At 44.8% G+C, this 19728-nt stretch overlaps 1 protein-coding gene across 8 annotated transcripts; it reads left to right on the top strand.

Moving 5' to 3' along the window:
• Window positions 1–277: 277 nt before the first annotated feature.
• Window positions 278–19713, top strand: HINFP (histone H4 transcription factor). Of its 8 annotated transcripts, none has more exons than XM_070765911.1 (11): window positions 278–370; window positions 1736–1917; window positions 2043–2218; window positions 3851–4077; window positions 9451–9562; window positions 11730–11882; window positions 14799–14876; window positions 14993–15113; window positions 15368–15506; window positions 16554–16678; window positions 18365–19713. In XM_070765911.1, the coding sequence occupies exons 3-11, from the start codon at window positions 2053–2055 to the stop codon at window positions 18840–18842; spliced, it is 1599 nt and encodes a 532-aa protein (XP_070622012.1). In that variant the 5' UTR covers window positions 278–370; window positions 1736–1917; window positions 2043–2052; the 3' UTR covers window positions 18843–19713. The 8 variants fall into 8 exon arrangements, with proteins under 8 accessions (XP_070622012.1, XP_070622009.1, XP_070622006.1 ...); XM_070765908.1 differs by having other exon boundaries at window positions 289–370; window positions 1761–1917; XM_070765905.1 differs by having other exon boundaries at window positions 294–504; window positions 1774–1917.
• The last annotated feature ends 15 nt before the right edge of the window (window positions 19714–19728 follow it).

The following is a 19728-nucleotide window of genomic DNA, read 5'->3' as shown; positions in this document are numbered from 1 at the left end:
AGATTTGTATGCCGCCCCTCTCCGAAGACTCGGAGCGGCTCACAACAATACACAATGTACAAATCTAATGTTAAAAGAACAATTTAAAACATAAAAAAACATAGTACTGTATAAGCAATAATCCCATTAAACCCGGAACCATCTCTCAAGAACCTTCGTTTCTGTGTCGGACCTAACCCCGCGATGCTCTCTTGATGTTTTGACAGGCCGGCTAGGTCCCGCCCTCCTATAGACACGCCATTGGCTGCTTCGTGCGCCTCCGGCGCCTTCATTGGCTGGCAAAATTAATCCGAGCGGCTCGTGAGCACGCAGGTTGTGGGGAGGGGGGGAGTTTGGTCGCGTCGGACGTCGGACGGCCGGGAAACACTCGGTAACTATGGAAACGCGGCCTAGTGGGTGCCCCCGGGCCTTGGCTCCCCGAATCGGAGGGCGTTTTTGTTCCCCCAGACTCCGTTTTTTCGCCTCGAGAAGCCTCGAGCGGGGACCTGTCTTCCGTTCCGCCTGGTGGGTGTGAGTGGACGCCGTACGGAAGGGCGAGGCACCGGGGAGGGAGGGAGGGAGCGGCTCAGTGGATGGCCGGGGTGAGGGGGCCATTTGGCCAGGTGGGCTTTCAAGCTATGCGGAGCCTTGGCCTTGGCCGAGCCGGTGGGGGATTAGTGGAACTCATGTCCGGCTTTATTCTGGAGGACTCCGGGTCGGGGAAGGTGCTTTGTTTTTCTCAGGAGGGGCCAAAAAAAACCACCCCCCACCAGAAAGGGAGACTAACATTGTATATTATTTTATATGATATTATATAATATTATATATGTAGATAATGTAAAATGTAGTCCATTGTGTTATGTTATATAGCATGTATGTTTGCGTGTTTTTAGTAGTATGTACTTTATAATTTAATTTGTATTTGATTCGGTATGGCTGCCTGCTCCAGCTTTGGGCAGCCTATAAAAACCACAAAAATTGTGAAAATAAATTTAGATATTCTCCCTTATTTTATCTCCCTCTGTCTGTCTGTTTCTCTCTCTCTCTCTCTCTCTCATCTCTTTTTCTAATCTATAACTATCTATCTATCTATCTATCTATCTATCTATATATCTATCTATCTATATATCTATCTATCATCTATCTATCATCTATCTATCATCTATCTATCTATCTATCTATCTATCTATCTATCTATCTATCTATCTATCTAACTATCTAACTATCTATCTATTTATCATCTATCTGTATCCATCCATGCATCCATCCATCCATCTAGTGGTGGCTTGTAAATGATTTTTCTACCAGTTTGCACAATGCTTCTGTGCATGCGCAGAAGCTTCTGGGCATGTGCAGAAGCGTCCTGGGTGGGTGGGCATGCGCAAAACTCTCCCAACAAGCCATCCATCCGTAGCATTTTGTTTGTAAATGTTGTCTATACCATACACTAGGGTAGGCAAAGTTACCTCTTCTATGACATGTGGTCTTCAACTCCCAGAATTCCTGACTTAGCATGATTGGCTCAGGAATTCTGGGAGTTGAAGTCCACAAGTCATAGAAGAGCCAACATTGCCCACCCCTGCTATACACAGTATGTCTATAGAATATACTGTATAACCATAGGTAATATATATGTAACACCGTATAGCATACGATGCATATATTATAATATATGTATGTGCATTTATTTATCCTTTTTTTTCTTTATTGCCTGCCCTGCCCTTTGGACTATTATTATTATTTTATTATTTATTAGATTTCTTTGCCGCCCCTTTCCGTAGACTCGGACTGAAGGACTTTCGTTGTGACTTGGCTGGAAATTCATTGCAGACGGCTTGCTCTGAAGCTCTTCCTCACAGCAAATCGTCGCAATTGCGGAATTAGACCAGGATGCTTTTCTAAAGACCGTAAAGTCCGCAGGATAGTTGGAGTTGGGAGGTGCGTTGGGAAGAATTCCAGTTCTTCCCATCAGCCCCTTTCCAAGGCTGGGGGTCAGGGGACGGAAGACCTCCTTTGGGATGTGAGAGAGACACCACCACCATCTTTCTCTGATTGTCCCGCAGGGTTGTGGCCATGCCTCCTGGGAAGACGGGGGAGAAAGAGACTTTGGTCCTACAGTGTGAATGGGAAATCTGCAGTTTCGTGGCCTCGAAGATGGAAGAGTTTTGCGAACACGTTTCCCAGCACCTACAGCAGCATCTGCAGGGCAAGGAGGAGGACAGTGAAATGGATTCTCTTGGTAAGGGGCACGTGGGGCAGGTTTGGTTCTCAATGCAACCGAGTCTTCCAGGAGAGGTTGCAGGATGTCAAGCTATGATGCAGATAAAAAGGGTTGGGTCCATCCCCCTGACTTTTTTGACCTCCTTGGACATCGCTGTGACACTTATTTGCTTTTAATATGAGCCGTGTGGCGTTCCTCTGAAAATTGGCTCAATGCTTCTCTTTATTCCAGAGGTCTTCAAACTTGGCAACTTTAAGTTTGGTTCCGAGTCTCCAGAGAGGGGCAGCATACAAATCTAATAAATAAATAATTAAGACTTGTGGATTTCAACTCCCAGAATTCCCCACAAGCATAGCTGGCTGGAGAATTCTGGGAGTTGAAGTCCACAAGTCTTAAAGCTGCCATGTTGGGGATCCCTGTACTACACGGTGCACTGAAAAATAAAAAAATCAACTGACGCCCTTCTCCATTTAACTCCGTTGTCCTCTACTTAAACTGAAATAATGAGCTGAAGTGCACAAGTCTTAAAGTTGCCAAATTTGGGGATCCCTGGACTACACGGTGCACTAAAAAAATCAACCAAGGTCCTTCTCCATTTAACTCCATTGTCCTCTACGTACACTTAAATAATGAACTGAAGTCCAAAAGTCTCAAAGTCGCCAAGTTTGGGGACCCCTGATCAATTCCCTTCCTCCTCCTTGTTAGAAGAATGGATTGGTTTCATTAGAAAACCAATACTACTTTAAATTACCTTTCTGGTTCAGTGCCAGGCAGCTAGCCAATTGGCCTTTCTTATTGCAGATGGTCCTGTAAGTCATTGGGGTTTGCCCAAAGCTCCCACTAGAATTGCAAGGGAGAAGTTGCAGCCCCCTCACTACCTTAGTTAACTTCTATCCGTGTAAACTTGAAGCAGATGAAGGTGAGAATTGCTGTGGTCAAGGGACAGTTGGAGAAGGCAGGATTAATCTAAACTGAGTTTGAAAGGGCATCAAGCAGCTAAAGAAAGGGAGATTAGTTGAGAAAAGTTTGAGAAAGTTACTTTTCCTGGGTTCTTTTTTTTACTTAAAAAGATTTATTTATTTATTTTATTTTATTTTATTTTATTTTTTGAATTTGTATGCCGCCCCTCTCCGGAGACTCGGGGCGGCTAACAGCAACAATAAAGCAGTGTACAATAGTAGTCTGATGTTAGAAATAATTAAAAGCCCATTAATATAAAAAAACCCAAACATACATACATACATACATACCATGCATAGAATTGTAAAGGCCTAGGGGGAAGAGGGTCTCAATTCCCCCATGCCTGACGACAGAGGTGGGTTTTAAGCAGCTTACGAAAGGCAAGGAGGGTGGGGGCAATTCTAATCTTTGGGGGGAGTTGGTTCCAGAGGGCCGGGGCCGCCACAGAGAAGGCTCTTCCCCTGGGTCTCGCCAAGCGACATTCTTTAGTTGACGGGACCCGGAGAAGATCCACTCTGTGGGACCTAACTGATCGCTGGGATTCGTGCAGCAGATAATTTAGTGTTAAATCAGAAGAGCTTCGGTTTTATAAATCTCATCCAGAAATGGGAGAGTTGGAAATTTGCAAATCTGTCTCTCGCAGGCAAATCTTCGTGCTTGCTCTGTGAACTTTCTGTTTTCCCTCCCCAGAAGAATACGCTTGCCTCTGGCAGGAGTGTGGCTTTTGTTCCCCCGAGAGTCCCGCAGAGCTCGTCCGTCATGTCTACTTCCACTGTTACCACACCAAGCTGAAGCAGTGGGGGATGCATGCCTTACAGAGCCAATCCGACTTATCTACCTGCCAGCTGGACTTTCAAAGCCGGAACATAATCCCTGAGATCCAAGAGAACTTCCTCTGTCTTTGGGAATACTGTGAGGTAAGAAATGGGCTGGGAAGACGGATGGTCTTTCCCAGGGATGTGGTCACACCTGCCCTGACTTAGGAAAGAAATACAGTGACACCTTGTCTTACAAACTTAATTGGTTCCGGGACAAGGTTCTTAAGGTGAAAAGTTTGTAAGACGAAACAATGTTTCCCATAGGAATCAATGGAGAAGCGATTAATGTGTGCAAGCCCAAAATTCACCCCCTTTGCCAGCCGAAGTGCCCGTTTTTGCGCTGCTGGGATTCCCCTGAGGCTCCCCTCCATGGGAAACCCCACCTCCGGACTTCTGTGTTTTTGCGATGCTGCAGGGAAATCCCCGGAGGGGAATCCCAGCATCGTAAAAACGAGTGCAGCAGTAACATTGCAGCACCACAAAAACACCGAAGTCCTCGAAGCCCCACCTCCGGACCTCTGTGTTTTTGCGATGCTGGGATTTCACTGAGGCTCCCCTCACTGGGAAACCCCACCTCCGGACTTCCGTTGCCAGCGAAGCACCCGTTTTTGTGCTGCTGGGATTCCCCTGCAGCATCACAAAAACACGGAAGTCCGGAGGAGGTGGAGTTTCCCATGGAGAGGAGCCTCAGGGGAATCCCAGCAGCACAAAAACGGGTGCTTCGCTGGCAACGGAAGTCCGGAGGTGGGGCAGCCCAGCGGTGGGGGTGGGTTTGTAAGGTGAAAATAGTTTGTAAGAAGAGGCAAAAAAATCTTAAACCCCGGGTTTGTATCTCGAAAAGTTTGTATGACAAGGCGTTTGTAAGACGAGGTATCACTGTACTCTTGACTCCCATTTACTTTTACTAAAGACCAAGTGATTACAGTTCAGCCAGTGGTGGTCTCCTACAGGTATGGTCAGGCACGCAGAACCGGTAGAAAAATTTTGGTCAGGTACGCAGAACCAGTAGGAAAAAAAAATGATTTTTTTTCTTTTTTTCCCTTCTGGGCTCCGGGTATCTTTTTCCTATCGCAGTAAATGAAGTTGAATGTGTATAATTTTAGAAGAGCTGTGCGTGCATGTACATACACATACAGTTTATATAGTAGATAATGTATATTTTTGTGTGCCTGTGTATAATATGTATGTACACATATGGCATATCTACATAGAATTAAATAGTATATTCTGGATGTTCAGTAATAGTAAATAGAGAGGAAAATTGGATCTATGAGTCTACGGAGAGGGGAGGCATACAAATCCAATTTATTATCATTATTATTATTATTATTATTATTATTATTATTATTATTATTATTATCTCTTTCAGGGGAGGGGAGGCCAGGCACCCTAACCCAAACCCTTGACGTGAGTGACGTCAAGTTGGCTTCCTTTAAGCTAGTCACATGACCTTTAAGCCACCCCCTGGTTGCATGATCGTCAATCACTCCCACCTGGTCACATGGCTGGCAAGCCACACCCACAAAATAAGCCACACCCAAAGTGCGGTAGTAAAAAAAATTGCAGCCCTTCGCTGAGTACAGCAAATCCAGAACTAATGTTTGCGTGGGAAGTTAACCTTCTCCTTCGCCATTCCTCACCATATTGTCCAAATACATTTAAAATATTTATTTGTCACGGCTAGGTAATCAGCTGTGGTATTTCTCTTCCCAGGCCTCTGGCCTTGGCGTGACGAGCTGATGTCTCAGGATGGCACAATGATTGGCTTTGTTTTCACCCCTTCCCTGGGATTCCAGCAGTTCCTTCTCCCCCATAATTTATGACAGCCTGGCATCTACCCTGTTTCCCTGAAAATAAGATCTCCCCTGATAATAAACCCAATCGGGCCTTTGAGTGCATGGCAATAAGGCCGGGCACTTATTTCAGGGTTCAATAAAAATACAAGACAGAGTCTTATTTTTGGGGAAGGAAGTGAATGAGATGGATAGATAGATAGATAGATAGATAGATAGATAGATAGATAGATAGATAGATAGATAGATAGATAGAGAGAGATACCCTGTTTTCCCCAAAATAAGATCTCCCCTGATAATAAACCCAATCGGGCCTTTGAGTGCATGGCAATAAGGCCAAGCACTTATTTCAGGGTTCAATAAAAATATAAGACAGAGTCTTATTTCCGGGGAAGGAAGGGAAGGAGATGGATAGATAGATAGATAGATAGATAGATAGATAGATAGATAGATAGATAGATAGATAGGTAGGTAGGTAGGTAGATACAGTAGGTAGGTAGGTAGATAGATAGATAGATGGTAGGTAGGTAGGTAGGTAGATACAGTAGGAAGGTAGGTAGATAGGTAGATAGATAGATAGATAGATAGATAGATAGATAGATAGATAGATAGTAGATAGGTAGGTAGGTAGGTAGGTAGATACAGTAGGTAGGTAGATAGATAGATAGATAGATAGATAGATAGATAGATAGATAGATAGATAGATAGATAGATGGTAGGTAGGTAGGTAGGTAGGTAGATACGGTAGGTAGGGGGAGAGAGAGAGAGAGAGATAGAATAGAGAGAGAGAGATAGATACCCCGTTTCCCCCAAAAGAAGGCATCCCCTGATAATACGCCCAACTGGGCCTTTGAGTGCATGGCAATAAGGCCAAGCACTTATTTCAGGGTTAAATAAAAATATAAGACATATTTTGGGGGAAACATGGTAGCAAAGCGAAACCGAAGCTCAAATTGGCTGTTCTGTTCGATGTATTGTACAATGCAAGGGTACACAGCCAGCTCCTGAGGTTCATACAGATTCTTGGCGCGCTGGGATGACTGCGGGATGGATCTAAGTACATTGCTTGATCAGACCAAAATGAATTGTATAAATTATTGAAGAGATTATGCAAAAGGATCCACTTCTCCTTCCAGTTATCCTGAAAACAATGCAGGAATGTTTTTCAGAACACCCCACGCCCAATTCAAATTTGAATTCACAGAAGCATCGTTGCGAAATATGTACAGAATGATGTGCCTGTGGAAGATACTTGGAATATGTTTTGCTATTTAATGAACATAATTATAGTTATTAAGTTAGTAACAAAGTTGTCACGTGGCTCCCGGGTGAACTTATGAAAGTGTGAAAAACTTTCATAAGTCACTTTTCTCCGTGCCGTTGCAACTTTGAATGGTCACTAAATGAATTGTCGCAAGTTGATGCCTCCCTGTATTCATTTTAGAAATTGACCTCTAAAACTATAGCTGCCCCCTTCCTCCCCTCCCTCCCCGCCTTTCATTCCAGGTCACTGGTTGAAACCTCCAGGGAAGTGTAAAATTGTGTAACAACCAGAAAACGATGAATGCCTTGACATGCTCTCACAAGAAATTTAGTGAATGGAGCCACGTTAAGGAGGACACAGATTATCGTTACCCAGATTTTAAAGATTACGTTTCCCTGAGATTTATTTATTTATTTATTGGATTTGTATGCCGCCCCTCTCCGCAGACTCGGGGCGGCTAACCACAAGGATAAAAAACAACATGTAACAATCCAATTTAATAAAACAACTAAAAACCCTTATTATAAAAACCAAACATACACACAAACATACCATACATAACTTGTAATGGCCTAGGGGAAGGAATATCCTAACTCCCCCATGCCTGGTGACAAAGGTGGGTCTTGAGGAGTTTGCGAAAGACAAGGAGGGTGGGGGCCGTTCTAATCTCTGCAGGGAGTTGATTCCAGAGGGCCGGGGCCGCCACAGAGAAGGCTCTTCCCCTGGGGCCCACCAAACGACACTGTTTGGTCGACGGGACCCGGAGAAGGCCAACTCTGTGGGACCTTATCGGCCGCTGGGATTCGTGCGGTAGAAGGCGGTTCTGGATGTATTCTGGCCCAATGCCATGAAGGGCTTTAAAGGTCATGACCAACACTTTGAATTGTGACCGGAAACCGATCGGCAGCCAGTGCAGGCCGCGGAGTGTTGCAGAAATGTGGGCGAATCTAGGAAGCCCCACGATGGCTCTCGCAGCCGCATTCTGCACGATCTGGAGTTTCCGAACACTTTTCAAAGGTAGCCCCATGTAGAGAGCGTTGCAGTAATCGAACCTCGAGGTGATGAGGGCATGAGTGCTTGTAAACTTCCATGTGTATGCAGAGCTACTGAATGACTCCTGGATGGGATTTATTAAGCTTTTAGAAAGTGCAATATTGATTTAAGGGCATGTTGTTGTTGTGGTTGTTAGTTGCGAAGCCATGTCCGACCCCTTGTGACCCCATGGACAACGATCCTCCAGGCCCTCCTGTCTTCTACCGTCCTCTGGAGTCCATTTAACTCATGCCGACTGTTTCGGTGACTCCATCCACCCACCTTGTTCTCTGCCATCCCCTTCTTCTTTTGCCTTCAATCGTTCCCAGCATTGGGCTCTTCTCCAGTGGGTCCTTCCTTCTCATTAGGTGGCCAAAGTATTTGAGTTCACTTTCAGGATCTGGCCTTCTAAAGAGCGGTCAGGGGTTGATCTCCTCTAGGACTGACCAGTTGGATCGCCTTGCAGTCCAACAGACTTGCGAGAGCCTTCGTGGGGCTTCCTAGATTCGCCCACGTTTCTGCAACACGTTTCTGCACTGGCTGCCGATTGGTTTCCGGTCACAATTCAAAGTGTGGGTAATGACCTTTAAAGCCCTACATGGCATTGGGCCAGAATACATCCAGAACCGCCTTCTACCGCACGAATCCCAGCGGCCGATAAGGTCCCACAGAGTTGGCCTTCTCCAGGTCCCGTCGACCAAACAATGTCATTTGGCGGGCCCCAGGGGAAGAGCCTTCTCTGTGGCGGCCCCGGCCCTCTGGAACCAACTCCCCCCAGAGATTAGAACGGCCCCCACCCTCCTTGTCTTTCGCAAATTACTCAAGACCCACCTTTGTCGCCAGGCATGGGGGAGTTAAGTTATCCTTTCCCCCTAGGCCATTACAAGTTGTGCATGGTATGTTTGTGTGTATGGGTTGTTTTTTTTTTTTTAATAATAATAAGGGTTTTTTAGTTGTTTTTATTAATTGGATTGTTCATGTTGTTTTACCACTGTTGTTAGCCGCCCCGAGTCTGCAGAGAGGGGCGGCATACAAATCCAATAAACAATAATAATAATAATAATAATAATAATAATAATAATAATAATAATAATAATAATAATAATAATCTTCTCCAGCACCAGAGTTCAATGGCCTCCATTCTTTGGCGCTCAGCCTTCCTTATGATCCAACTTTCACAGCCATCCATTGCAAAAAATTATGGGAATACATTCTTTAACGCAGGGTTCTCCAACTTTGGCAACCTTAACACTTAAAACTGGGACTTAAAGTCCCCAAGTCTTAAAGTTGCCAAGGTTGGTGAGCCCTGCATCACAGGATCTATTTATTGGCTGATAAACTGGGTGTGTGCTCAGAATATATCCTTCCTTTTCTTGTTTCCAGCGAGCGTTCGATAATCCCGAGTGGTTCTACAGGCACGTGGAAGACCACAGTTTCTGCACAGAGTACAAGGCGATTGGAAAAATGAACCACATAGTCTTCTGTGGGTGGAAAGGTAAGAACTGATCTTGAATTATAGAACAGGGGTCTCCAACCTTGGCAACTTTACAACTTGTGGGCTACAGCTGGCTGTGGAATTCTGGGAGTTGAAGTCCACAAGTTGCCAAGTTTGGGGACCCCCTGCACAAGACTTTCCTACCTCTTCTCTGGCCCTATGAAACTAAGGTCCTGAATTTTTTTGGGGGGGAGAGGGAAGAACTTCCTTCCTTCCTTTTCCTTCCTTCCTTTGTTACTTGGATTTCTATGCTGCCCTTCTCCAGACCCCAGTTATAGAACATTTGCTGGTTGAATTGTTTTTTTAACTGCTCAAACTTTTCCTGTTGTCAAGAAAAATATTCTTAGACTAATACCTATAGATACAGGTAGTCCTTAACACGTTTAGTGTCCATTTGAAGTTATAATAGCACTGAAAAAAAAGGTACAACTGGGCCTCACACAACGGCCATTGCACAACGGCCATTGCACCATCCTCACAATAACATTTATTTATTTATTGGATATGTCTGCCATCCCTCTCCGTGGACTCGGGACGGCTCGCATCAAAAAACCAGTATACAATAACATATCTGAAATCCAATTAATATAAATGACTAATCTAAAACCATTCTAAAAAAGGCTAAAACATTAATAAATCATTCATTCGGATACAAGCCACAAACATACCACACATTCGTTGGCCAGTGGCTAGCTTAACATTCGTTGGCCAGAACCACCTACTTTAGCAATGGAAATTCTGTTCCCAATCGTGCTCTAAGGTGAAGATTGCCTGTATGCAGATACAACATTGTGTTAAAAAAGTAATCGGTGTGCATTTTTAAAATACAATCTATAAATGCTGTTTCCATGATTCGCACGTTTTATCATCTGTTTGCTTTTCCCCAGTAAAATGTTTATTTATTTATTTATTGGATTTGTATCAATCAATCAATCAATCAATTAATTAATTAATTAATTAATTGGATTTGTATGCCGTCCCTCTCCGTAGACTCAGGGTGGCTCACAACACAATAAAAACAGTTCCTGACAAATCTAATAATTTACAATTTAAAATTTAAAATAGTTTAAAAAACCCATTTTTAAGCAGACATACCTACAAACATACCATACATAAATTATATAGGCCCGGGGGAGATATCTCAATTCCCCCATGCCTGACGACAAAGGTGGGTTTTAAGGAGTTTGCGAAAGGCAAGGAGGGTAGGGGCAGTTCTAATCTCTGGGGGGAGCTGGTTCCAGAGGGTCGGGGCCGCCACAGAGAAGGCTCTTCCCCTGGGGCCCGCCAACCGACATTGTTTAGTTGACGGGACCCAGAGAAGATCCACTCTGTGGGACCTAATCGGTCACTGGGATTCGTGCAGCAGAAGGCGGTCTCATAGATATTCTGGTCCGGTGCCATGAAGGGCTTTATAGGTCATAACCAACACTTTGAATTGTGAACGGAAACTGATCGGCAACCAATGCAGACTGCGGAGTGTTGGAGTAACATGGGCATATTTGGGGAAGCCCATGATTGCTCTCGCAGCTGCATTCTGCACGATCTGAAGTTTCCGAACACTTTTCAAAGGTCGCCCCATGCAGAGAGCGTTACAGTAGTCGAGCCTCGAGGTGATGAGGGCATGAGTGACTGTGAGCAGTGAGTCCCGGTCCAGATAGGGTCGCAACTGGTGCACCAGGCGAACCTGGGCAAACGCCCCCCTCGCCACAGCTGAAAGATGTTTTTCTAATGTGAGCTGTGGATCGAGGAGGATGCCCAAGTTGCGGACCCTCTCCGAGGGGGTCAATAATTCCCCCCCCAGGGTGATGGACGGACAGATGGAATTGTCCTTGGGAGGCAAGACCCACAGCCACTCCGTCTTATCAGGGTTGAGTTTGAGTCTGTTGACACCCATGTGTTACTTACCACAGTGCAAATAAATAAATATACTCAAACATATCATCTTGTGACTGTTAGGTAATTTATGAGAGGAGAATTATCCGACATTTCATGCAGATAAAAAATGAAACAGTTCCTCAAAAATCCATTTTAAAAAGTTAACGTAGAATGCCAGGGTTTCTAAGATACTCATTCCTGCCAAGCTCAAAGCATTAAGTCAAAACATGCCAGGGAAGTTTTTGGCTTGCACCAGCTTGGAACACTCCAGCGTTGCCTTTCTTTGTTCCAGAGTGTGACTGCACCTTCAAAGGCCGATGCAAGTTGCGGGAACATCTGCGCAGCCACACCCAGGAGAAAGTGGTGGCTTGTCCCACTTGTGGTGGCATGTTCTCCAACAACACTAAGTTCTTTGATCATATCCGCCGGCAGACTGCTTTAGAACGTGAGTACCCGAGCGCCATCATCACGTTTAGCCCTGAACTGTACAGGGTTGGTCAGGCTTGCTAGCCAACAATGGGTTCAGGTCTAGTTAAGGTGTGAGTTACAAACCCTAGAAAGGGAGTGGACATCTGGGAGAGAGGAAATTGTGGGCTCCTTGAGGCTCACAAGGAGCGGTAGGAAAAGCAAGTAGGATGCTTGGCTGCGTAGCTAGAGGTATAACAAGCAGGAAGAGGGAGATTGTGATCCCCTTATATAGAGCGCTGGTGAGACCACATTTGGAATACTGTGTCCAGTTCTGGAGACCTCACCTACAAAAAGATATTGACAAAATTGAACGGGTCCAAAGACGGGCTACAAGAATGGTGGAAGGTCTTAAGTATAAAACGTATCAGGAAAGACTTCATGGACTCCATCTGTCCAGTCTGGAGGACAGAAGGAAAAGGGGGGACATGATCGAAACATTTAAATATGTTAAAGGGTTAAATAAGGTTCAGCAGGGAAGTGTTTTTAATAGGAAAGTGAACACAAGGACAAGGGGACACAATCTGAGGTTAGTTGGGGGAAAGATCAAAAGCAACATGAGAAAATATTATTTTACTGAAAGAGTAGTAGATCCTTGGAACAAACTTCCAGCAGACGTGGTAGATAAATCCACAATAACTGAATTTAAACATGCCTGGGATAAACATAGATCCATTGTAAGATAAAATACAGGAAATAGTAAAAGGGCAGACTAGATGGACCATGAGGTCTTTTTCTGCCGTCAGTTTTCTATGTTTCTATGTTTCTCACTGATCTTGGTGGATTTGTTGTAGATGTTTCATTACCCAACTACACTGCTCAAAAAAACCACAAAGGGAACAATATTTTTTTGGATGGGTTAACAAATCTGGAACTGGATCAAAGTCCCTTTGTATAGATTTATTGAAAGATAACGCTTCAGATCCTAACATATTTTTGGACAGTTACCGGTATTATAGTTTGTTCAAGCTTTTAAAAGAGATAGAGTTGTGTGGGCTGATACATTTTTACCAGAGTTTTTTGACTATTTGGAGAATCTACATTTGAAATTCTAAACTTATCTTCCTTTTTTACTCAGTCTCCGGGAAAATTATTCTTTTATTTTTCAATTTGTAAAATGGCTAAGTGGGATAAACAAATGTAATTCGATGTTTTCTGCAGTCCTTTTTTAAAATTTACATAGGTTATTCCTTATTAAGTAGCTGTAACTTGGTTTTTCGTCAAAAGAGGAAGCTCTTGTCTTATTTTTTTATTGGAAAATAAAGCTTTGCCTTTTTTAAAAAAAAAATTAAAATGTTTTCTTGTTTCTTATTCCTTTTACAATGGTCCCAGTGAGAAACCAAAGATGCGTATATGGAAAATTTTATATTAAAGCAATTACACTGCTCAAAAAAATAAAGGGAACACTTCAACAACACAATACAACTCCAAGTAATTCAAACTTCTGTAAAATCAAACTGTCCACTTAGGAAGCAACACTGATGGACAATCCATTTCACCTGCTGTTGTGCACATCCAACTTTGTACAGAACAAAGTAGCCAATGAGAATATTTCATCCATTCAGATCTAGGATGTGTTATTTGAGGGTTCCCTTTATTTTTTTGAGCAGTATATTTCCCAGGAAACCTGATGGTGCCCCTCTTTTTCACTACCCTTCCAGGCCCCCAAAGCAGTAGGGGTATCGGAATTTCCCGAAGAGCACAGGAAACTCCATGGAGCCACGGCAATTAGTCACATACACACGCACCCTATCCCTTGTTAGTTCCTTGATTGGCCTGTTGTTTCCTGCTTGATTGTGGGTCTGGTATTAAGCTTGATATTAATCTCTGCTCATTTGAGTGTTAACCACTGGTGAGGAGGTGTTTATGTCTGCTTGTTTCCTTTTTAGATTTTTTTTAATTGCCTCTTTTAAATGGTATGTAGATGTTGTTTATCTCGCTGTGCATGTTGATGGCTAATTTGCCCGAATGCCCAGCTTCCAGGAACTCTCTAGCAATTTTGGATTTGGCTTAGTTTAGAATAGAATAGAATAGAATAGAATAGAATAGAATTTTATTGGCGAAGTGTGATTGGACACACAAGGAATTTGTCTTGGTGCAGATGCTCTCAGCGTACATAAAATAAAATATACATTTGTCAAGAATCATATTTACTGACCCCCTCACATCCTGGCCACAAATTGTTTCAACTCCTACCCTCAAAACGTCGCTACAGAGCACTGCACACCAAGACAACTAGACACAAGGACAGGTTTTTTTCCGAACGCCATCACTCTACTAAACAAATAATTCCCTCAACACTGTCAGACTTTCTACTAAATCTGCCCTTCTATTCTACTAGTTTTTCTCATCATTCCTATCACCCATTTCCTCCCATGTTGACTGTACGACTGTAACTTGTGGCTTATATCCTAAGATTTTTATTAATATTGCTTCTTCATTGCTTATTTGACCCCTATGACAATCATTAAGTGTCGTACCACATGATTCTTGACAAATGCATATTTTATTTTATGTACGCTGAGAGCATATGCACCAAGACAAATTCCTTGGGTGTCCAATCACACTTGGCCAATAAAAATTCTATTCTATTCTAATGATTGTCATAGGGGTCAATGAAGAAGCAATATTAATAAAAATCTTAGGATATACGCAACAAGTTACAGTCATACAGTCAACATGGGAGGAAATGGGTGATAGGAATGATGAGAAAAACTAGTAGAATAGAAGTGCAGATTTAGTAGAAAGTCCGACAGTGTTGAGGGAATTATTTGTTTAGGATGCTGTTTCCTAGTTAAAACTGTGATGAACTTTAGGGGAAATTGTCCTAAGCGATTGCTGAGAAAAACTCGCTCCAAACGAGACATGCCCTTTAGTTTCTGCCTCTGCTTCACAGAACAGCGATTCCAATGTTCCCACTGCTCCAAAAGGTTTGCCACGGAGAGGTTGCTGAGGGACCATATGAGAAATCACGGTAAGAGGCCACGAGGAAGCGTCCCACCCCACCCCTTTCCTCTCTCACTTCTTGGTGAACTTTCCCTCCAGGAATTACCTCTTTTGACACGTGTGTGTTTCTGGTTTCTTGAGCAGTCAACCACTACAAGTGCCCCCTCTGTGACATGACCTGCCCTCTGCCCTCCTCACTCCGCAACCACATCCGCTTCAGGCACAGCGAAGAGCGGCCTTACAAGTGCAACTATTGTGACCACAGGTAAGGCCGGAGGCCAGGTGGTGGAGGGCGCCTCGGGAAGGAGAGCAGTCCGCAAAGCCAAATCCTTCTGCTGTTCCTTCGCCAACTGAAATGGTGGTGCAGCAGCTGCCTTAAGAGTTTACAAAGGGTGTCGAGGAACCCAAAAAGGGGAGTGTGCATTTTATGACTTCTGATTGCTGCCACCTTACACGCAGTCACATTGTCCTGTTTGGGCCGGGATTTAAAATGCCCTCTTTGCATGATCCGTCCAACAGCTGCAAGAATCTGATCGACCTACGGAAGCACTTGGACACCCATAGCAAAGAGCCAAGCTACCGCTGCGAGTTCGAAGCCTGCGACTTCAGCGCCCGATCCCTTTGCTCCATCAAACTGCACTACAAAAAGGTTCATGAGGTGAGGAGGAGCCTGGGGTTTTGCAGGATGGCTCTTGAGACACGGCTTGGGCTGGCCGATGAGAAGCTGGAGCAGCAGCCATTTCATTTCCACTCTTTCCTCTGAATCGCCCCTATTACAAATATCATAGATATCAAGAGAGTTTCCAAAATTTTGCTGCTTCTGGGACTACTTTCTTCTTCTTCTTCTTCTTCTTCTTCTTCTTCTTCTTCTTCTTCTTCTTCTTCTTCTTCTTCTTCTTCTTCTTCACCTTCTTCTTCCTCTTCCTCCTCCTCTTCCTCTCCTCCTCGTCTTCCTCTTTCTGCTCCTCCTTCCTCTTCCTCCTCCTCCTCTTCTTCTCCTTCCTCCTCTTCCTCTTCTTCTTCATCACCTTCTTCTTCACCTTCTTCTTCACCTTCTTCTTCACCTTCTTCCTCCTCCTCTTCTCCTCCTCCTCCTCTTCCTCTTTCTCCTCCTTCTCCTTCTTCCTCTTCCTCCTCCTCTTCTTCTTCTTCTTCTTTTACTCCTTCCTCTTCTCCTTCTCCTCCTTCTTCTTCCTCTTCCTCCTCCTCTTCTTCTTCTCCTTCTTCCTCCTCTTTTTCTTCTTCTTCCTCTTCCTCCTCCTCTTCCTCTTTTTCTTGTCCTTCTTCTTCCTCTTTTTCTTGTCCTTCTTCTTCTTCTTCTTCTTCTTCTTCTTCTTCTTCTTCTTCTTCTTCTTCTTCCCCTCCTCCTCCTTTCTCCTCCTCCTCCTCCTGTTGCTGTTCCTGTTGTTTGGACAGTCAGCCAGATGTTTAGACTTCATCTGACACTTGTCTACTTACTCAGACCTTCTCAAAAAACCTGGGGTAGCCAAATGTTGCTGCTTAATAACACGAGAGATTACTATTATTTTTTTCATATTTAGAAATCCAATTTGTTGTTTACAGAATCCACAGATTTGACTGACAAACAGAAGAGCAAAACCTGGATCCTTTCCAAACAGCGGAGTTTCACCCGTAGGTCGAGCGCATGCCCGTCTAACCATTTATTTCTCTCCTTCTCCTTCTCCTCCTCCTCCTTCCCCCGCAGGGCGATTCAGAGCCCAGGTATAAGTGCCACGTCTGTGACAAATGTTTCACACGTGGGAACAACCTGACGGTCCACCTCAGGAAGAAGCACCAGTTCAAATGGCCATCAGGTCACCCTCGTTTCAGGTACACCAGGCTCAGGTGGGACTGAAATGTTCTTGGTGGTTTCGTGGCCCTGTTGGAAGGGCACGGAGTTCAGATTGCAGGGAGAAACTGACTTGTTGTTTATTTATTTTATTTATTATTTTATTTATTATTTAGATTTGCATGCCGCCCCTCTCCGCAGACTCGGGGCGGCTCACAGCAAGATACAGCAAATCATGACAAATCCAAATAAATTTAAAATATTTTAAAAGATTTAAAAAGAACCCCATTTATTAACAAACACGCACACAAACATACCATGCATAAATTGTACATGCCCGGGGGAGGTGTTTCAGTTCCCCCATGCCTGACGGCAAAGGTGGGTTTTAAGGAGTTTGCGAAAGGCAAGGAGGGTAGGGGCAGTTCTAATCTCTGGGGGGAGCTGGTTCCAGAGAGTTGGGGCCGCCACAGAGAAGGCTCTTCCCCTGGGGCCCGCCAACCGACATTGTTAAGCTGCTAGCAGGAGACTTCTTTGCCCAAAGGCCTTTGACCAATCAGTTTCACTCTCTCACTTCAGCCCCTCTGCTCAAAAGGAAAAGAAAGAGGGGGGGGGGCATTTCATAATCTTTTAAATTTAATTTAATTTATTAAATTTATAGGCTGCCCAACTCCTGTCGGACTCTAGGCGGAGTACAGCAAATTAAAAAAAAAAACAATATGAAAAAAAATATGAAAAGGAATCTTCAATCTGAGTATTGTATTGGCCGTTCTGTTTTAGCAAAAACTTCAGAAGAGAAGGATTTAGGGGTCGTGATTTCTGACAGTCTCCAAATGGGTGAACTGAATTTAAACATGCCTGGGATAAACATAGATCCATCCTAAGATAAAATACAGGAAATGGTATAAGGGCAGATGAGATGGACCAGGAGGTCTTTTTCTGCCATCAATCTTCTATGTTTCTACGTTTCTAACAGTGCATTCTGGCGGTAGGGAAAGCAAGTAGAATGCTTGGTTGCATAGCTAGAGGTATAACAAACAGGAAGAGGGAGATTGTGATCCCGCTGTATAGAGCACTGGTGAGACCCCATTTGGGATACCGTGTCCAGTTCTGGACACCTCACCTACAAAAATATATGGATCAAATTGAACGGGTCCAAAGACGGGCTACAAAAACAGTGGAAGGTCTTAAGCCTAAAACTTATCAGGAAAGACTTCATGAACTCAATCTGTCTCGTCTGGAGGACAGAAGGGAAAGGGGGGACATGATCGAAACATTTAAATATGCTGAACAGTTAAATAAGGTTCAGGATTGAAGTGTTTTTAATAGGAAAGTGAACCCAAGAACAAGGGGGCACACTCTGAGGTGAGTTGTGGGAAAGATCAGAAGCAACGTGAGAAAATATTATTCGACTGAAAGAGTTGTAGATGCTTGGAACAAACTTCCAGCGGACGTGGTGGGTAAATCCACAGGAACTGAATTTAAACCTGCCTGGGATAAACATAGATCCATCCTAAGATAAAATACAGGAAATAGTATAAGGGCAGGCTAGATGGACCAGGAGGTCTTTTTCTGCCGTCAATCTTCTATGTTTCAGAATAATATAATAATATAATAGCAGCTTTGAAGGTGTGGGGGCGTTCACTTTGATGGCGTGGGGCGCCAACAACTATCCACCCTGCTGGCTCGGTTCCCTGCTAATCTCACCCTCTGCCACCCCCTCCCTGTAGGTACAAAGAACATGAGGACGGGTACATGCGCCTTCAGCTGGTTCGGTATGAAAGCGTGGAGCTGACGGAGCAGCTGTTGAAGGACCGGGAGAAGCAGGGAGAGTCCCTGGATGATGCAGCCCAGTGCGTGGTGCTCGCTGGGTCGGAAGGCGGCTTGCAAGGCATCATCCTGGACTCGCCAACCGAAGAGCCGGCGGAAACAGACTTGCCGGCTTCTTCTCTGCCGACCGAGAGCTCCGCTCCACCGTCTGCCAGCGAGTCTCCGGACTGCAACCCGAGCGCCCCTCCCAGCCCGATCATCCGAGTGGTGAACAGGACCAACGAGCACGGGGAGAGCGAGACGGTTTACTACGTGATGGCGAACACCCCTTCCGAGAGCCGTGCGGCCGTGCCCAGCGGCCTCGTTCCAGAGCCAGAGGAGAACGTGATGGACAGGCTGCAGAAGACCGCCGAGGAACTGGGCATTCAGATTCTCTGAGGGTCCGGGGGTCTTTCTCCCCGCCCTCCACCCTCGTTGGATCGTCCGAATTTGCCCGTGCGAATTGGACTCCTTGGCAAAATGGACTTTTATCTTGAATCGAGGGGAGAGCAAGACGGAAGGCCTCCCACAAGAGATAAAAACACACACCCTCACACACAATCGCACAAAGCAAGCCCTTAGTTGGCTCCCTTCACCCTGGTTTGTACACCTCTCGGTACGGAATAATCTGGTAAGGGAAGCCAAACTTTTAAGGCAGTTCCTTGGGAAAGGGACCGACCTGAGATGGAAACGATCAATTCTATTCTTCGGAGCCTCCTGACCATATGACACCTACCTGGCCAAATTTTGAAGAGCCGGTCACTCCAAGAAGCTACCTTCCCACCTTGGAAGTCTCATTCTTTTCTCTTTTTTTCTGGTATAAAATTTTTATTTTTTTTCCACCATGAAGTCTCCTTCTTTTGATCTCACTCCTGGTGCTGGGCAGGCTCTTAAAACAATCTCCATCTCTTCGGTTGGTTTGCCATCGGCCTGTTCTTCGTAGCCCGCGAGCCGTGGGCCATCCTTCCTCTGCCCCAGAGAATCACCCAGGGTGACTCCAGGGCCCTTCCCCGTCACCGGCCCCTATTCCCAGAGGGGCTGATGAGCTCATGGTCCATCATCCACGGCTGCTTTGCCTCCTTGGCGAAAATCCTCTTTTCGTTGACTCCGCGAAGCCCCAGGTTTCTTCCCACAGTCACCAGGAAGCCGGGAAAGAAAACAAGGCAGCTAATTCTTGCCAGGGGGGTCTCTCCCATATTGGGGCTCCAACCCCTGGCTCACAAGGTTTACGTTGTGTTGACGTTCAGAAATAAAGCCACACCAACAAAAAGGTTTTGTGTCGTAC

The sequence above is a fragment of the Erythrolamprus reginae genome, chromosome 12 (genome assembly GCF_031021105.1).
Source record: "Erythrolamprus reginae isolate rEryReg1 chromosome 12, rEryReg1.hap1, whole genome shotgun sequence".
Classification (NCBI taxonomy): domain Eukaryota; kingdom Metazoa; phylum Chordata; class Lepidosauria; order Squamata; family Dipsadidae; genus Erythrolamprus; species Erythrolamprus reginae.
Note: the sequence above shows the minus strand (reverse complement) of the source record. Positions and strands in the feature narration are given on the sequence as shown.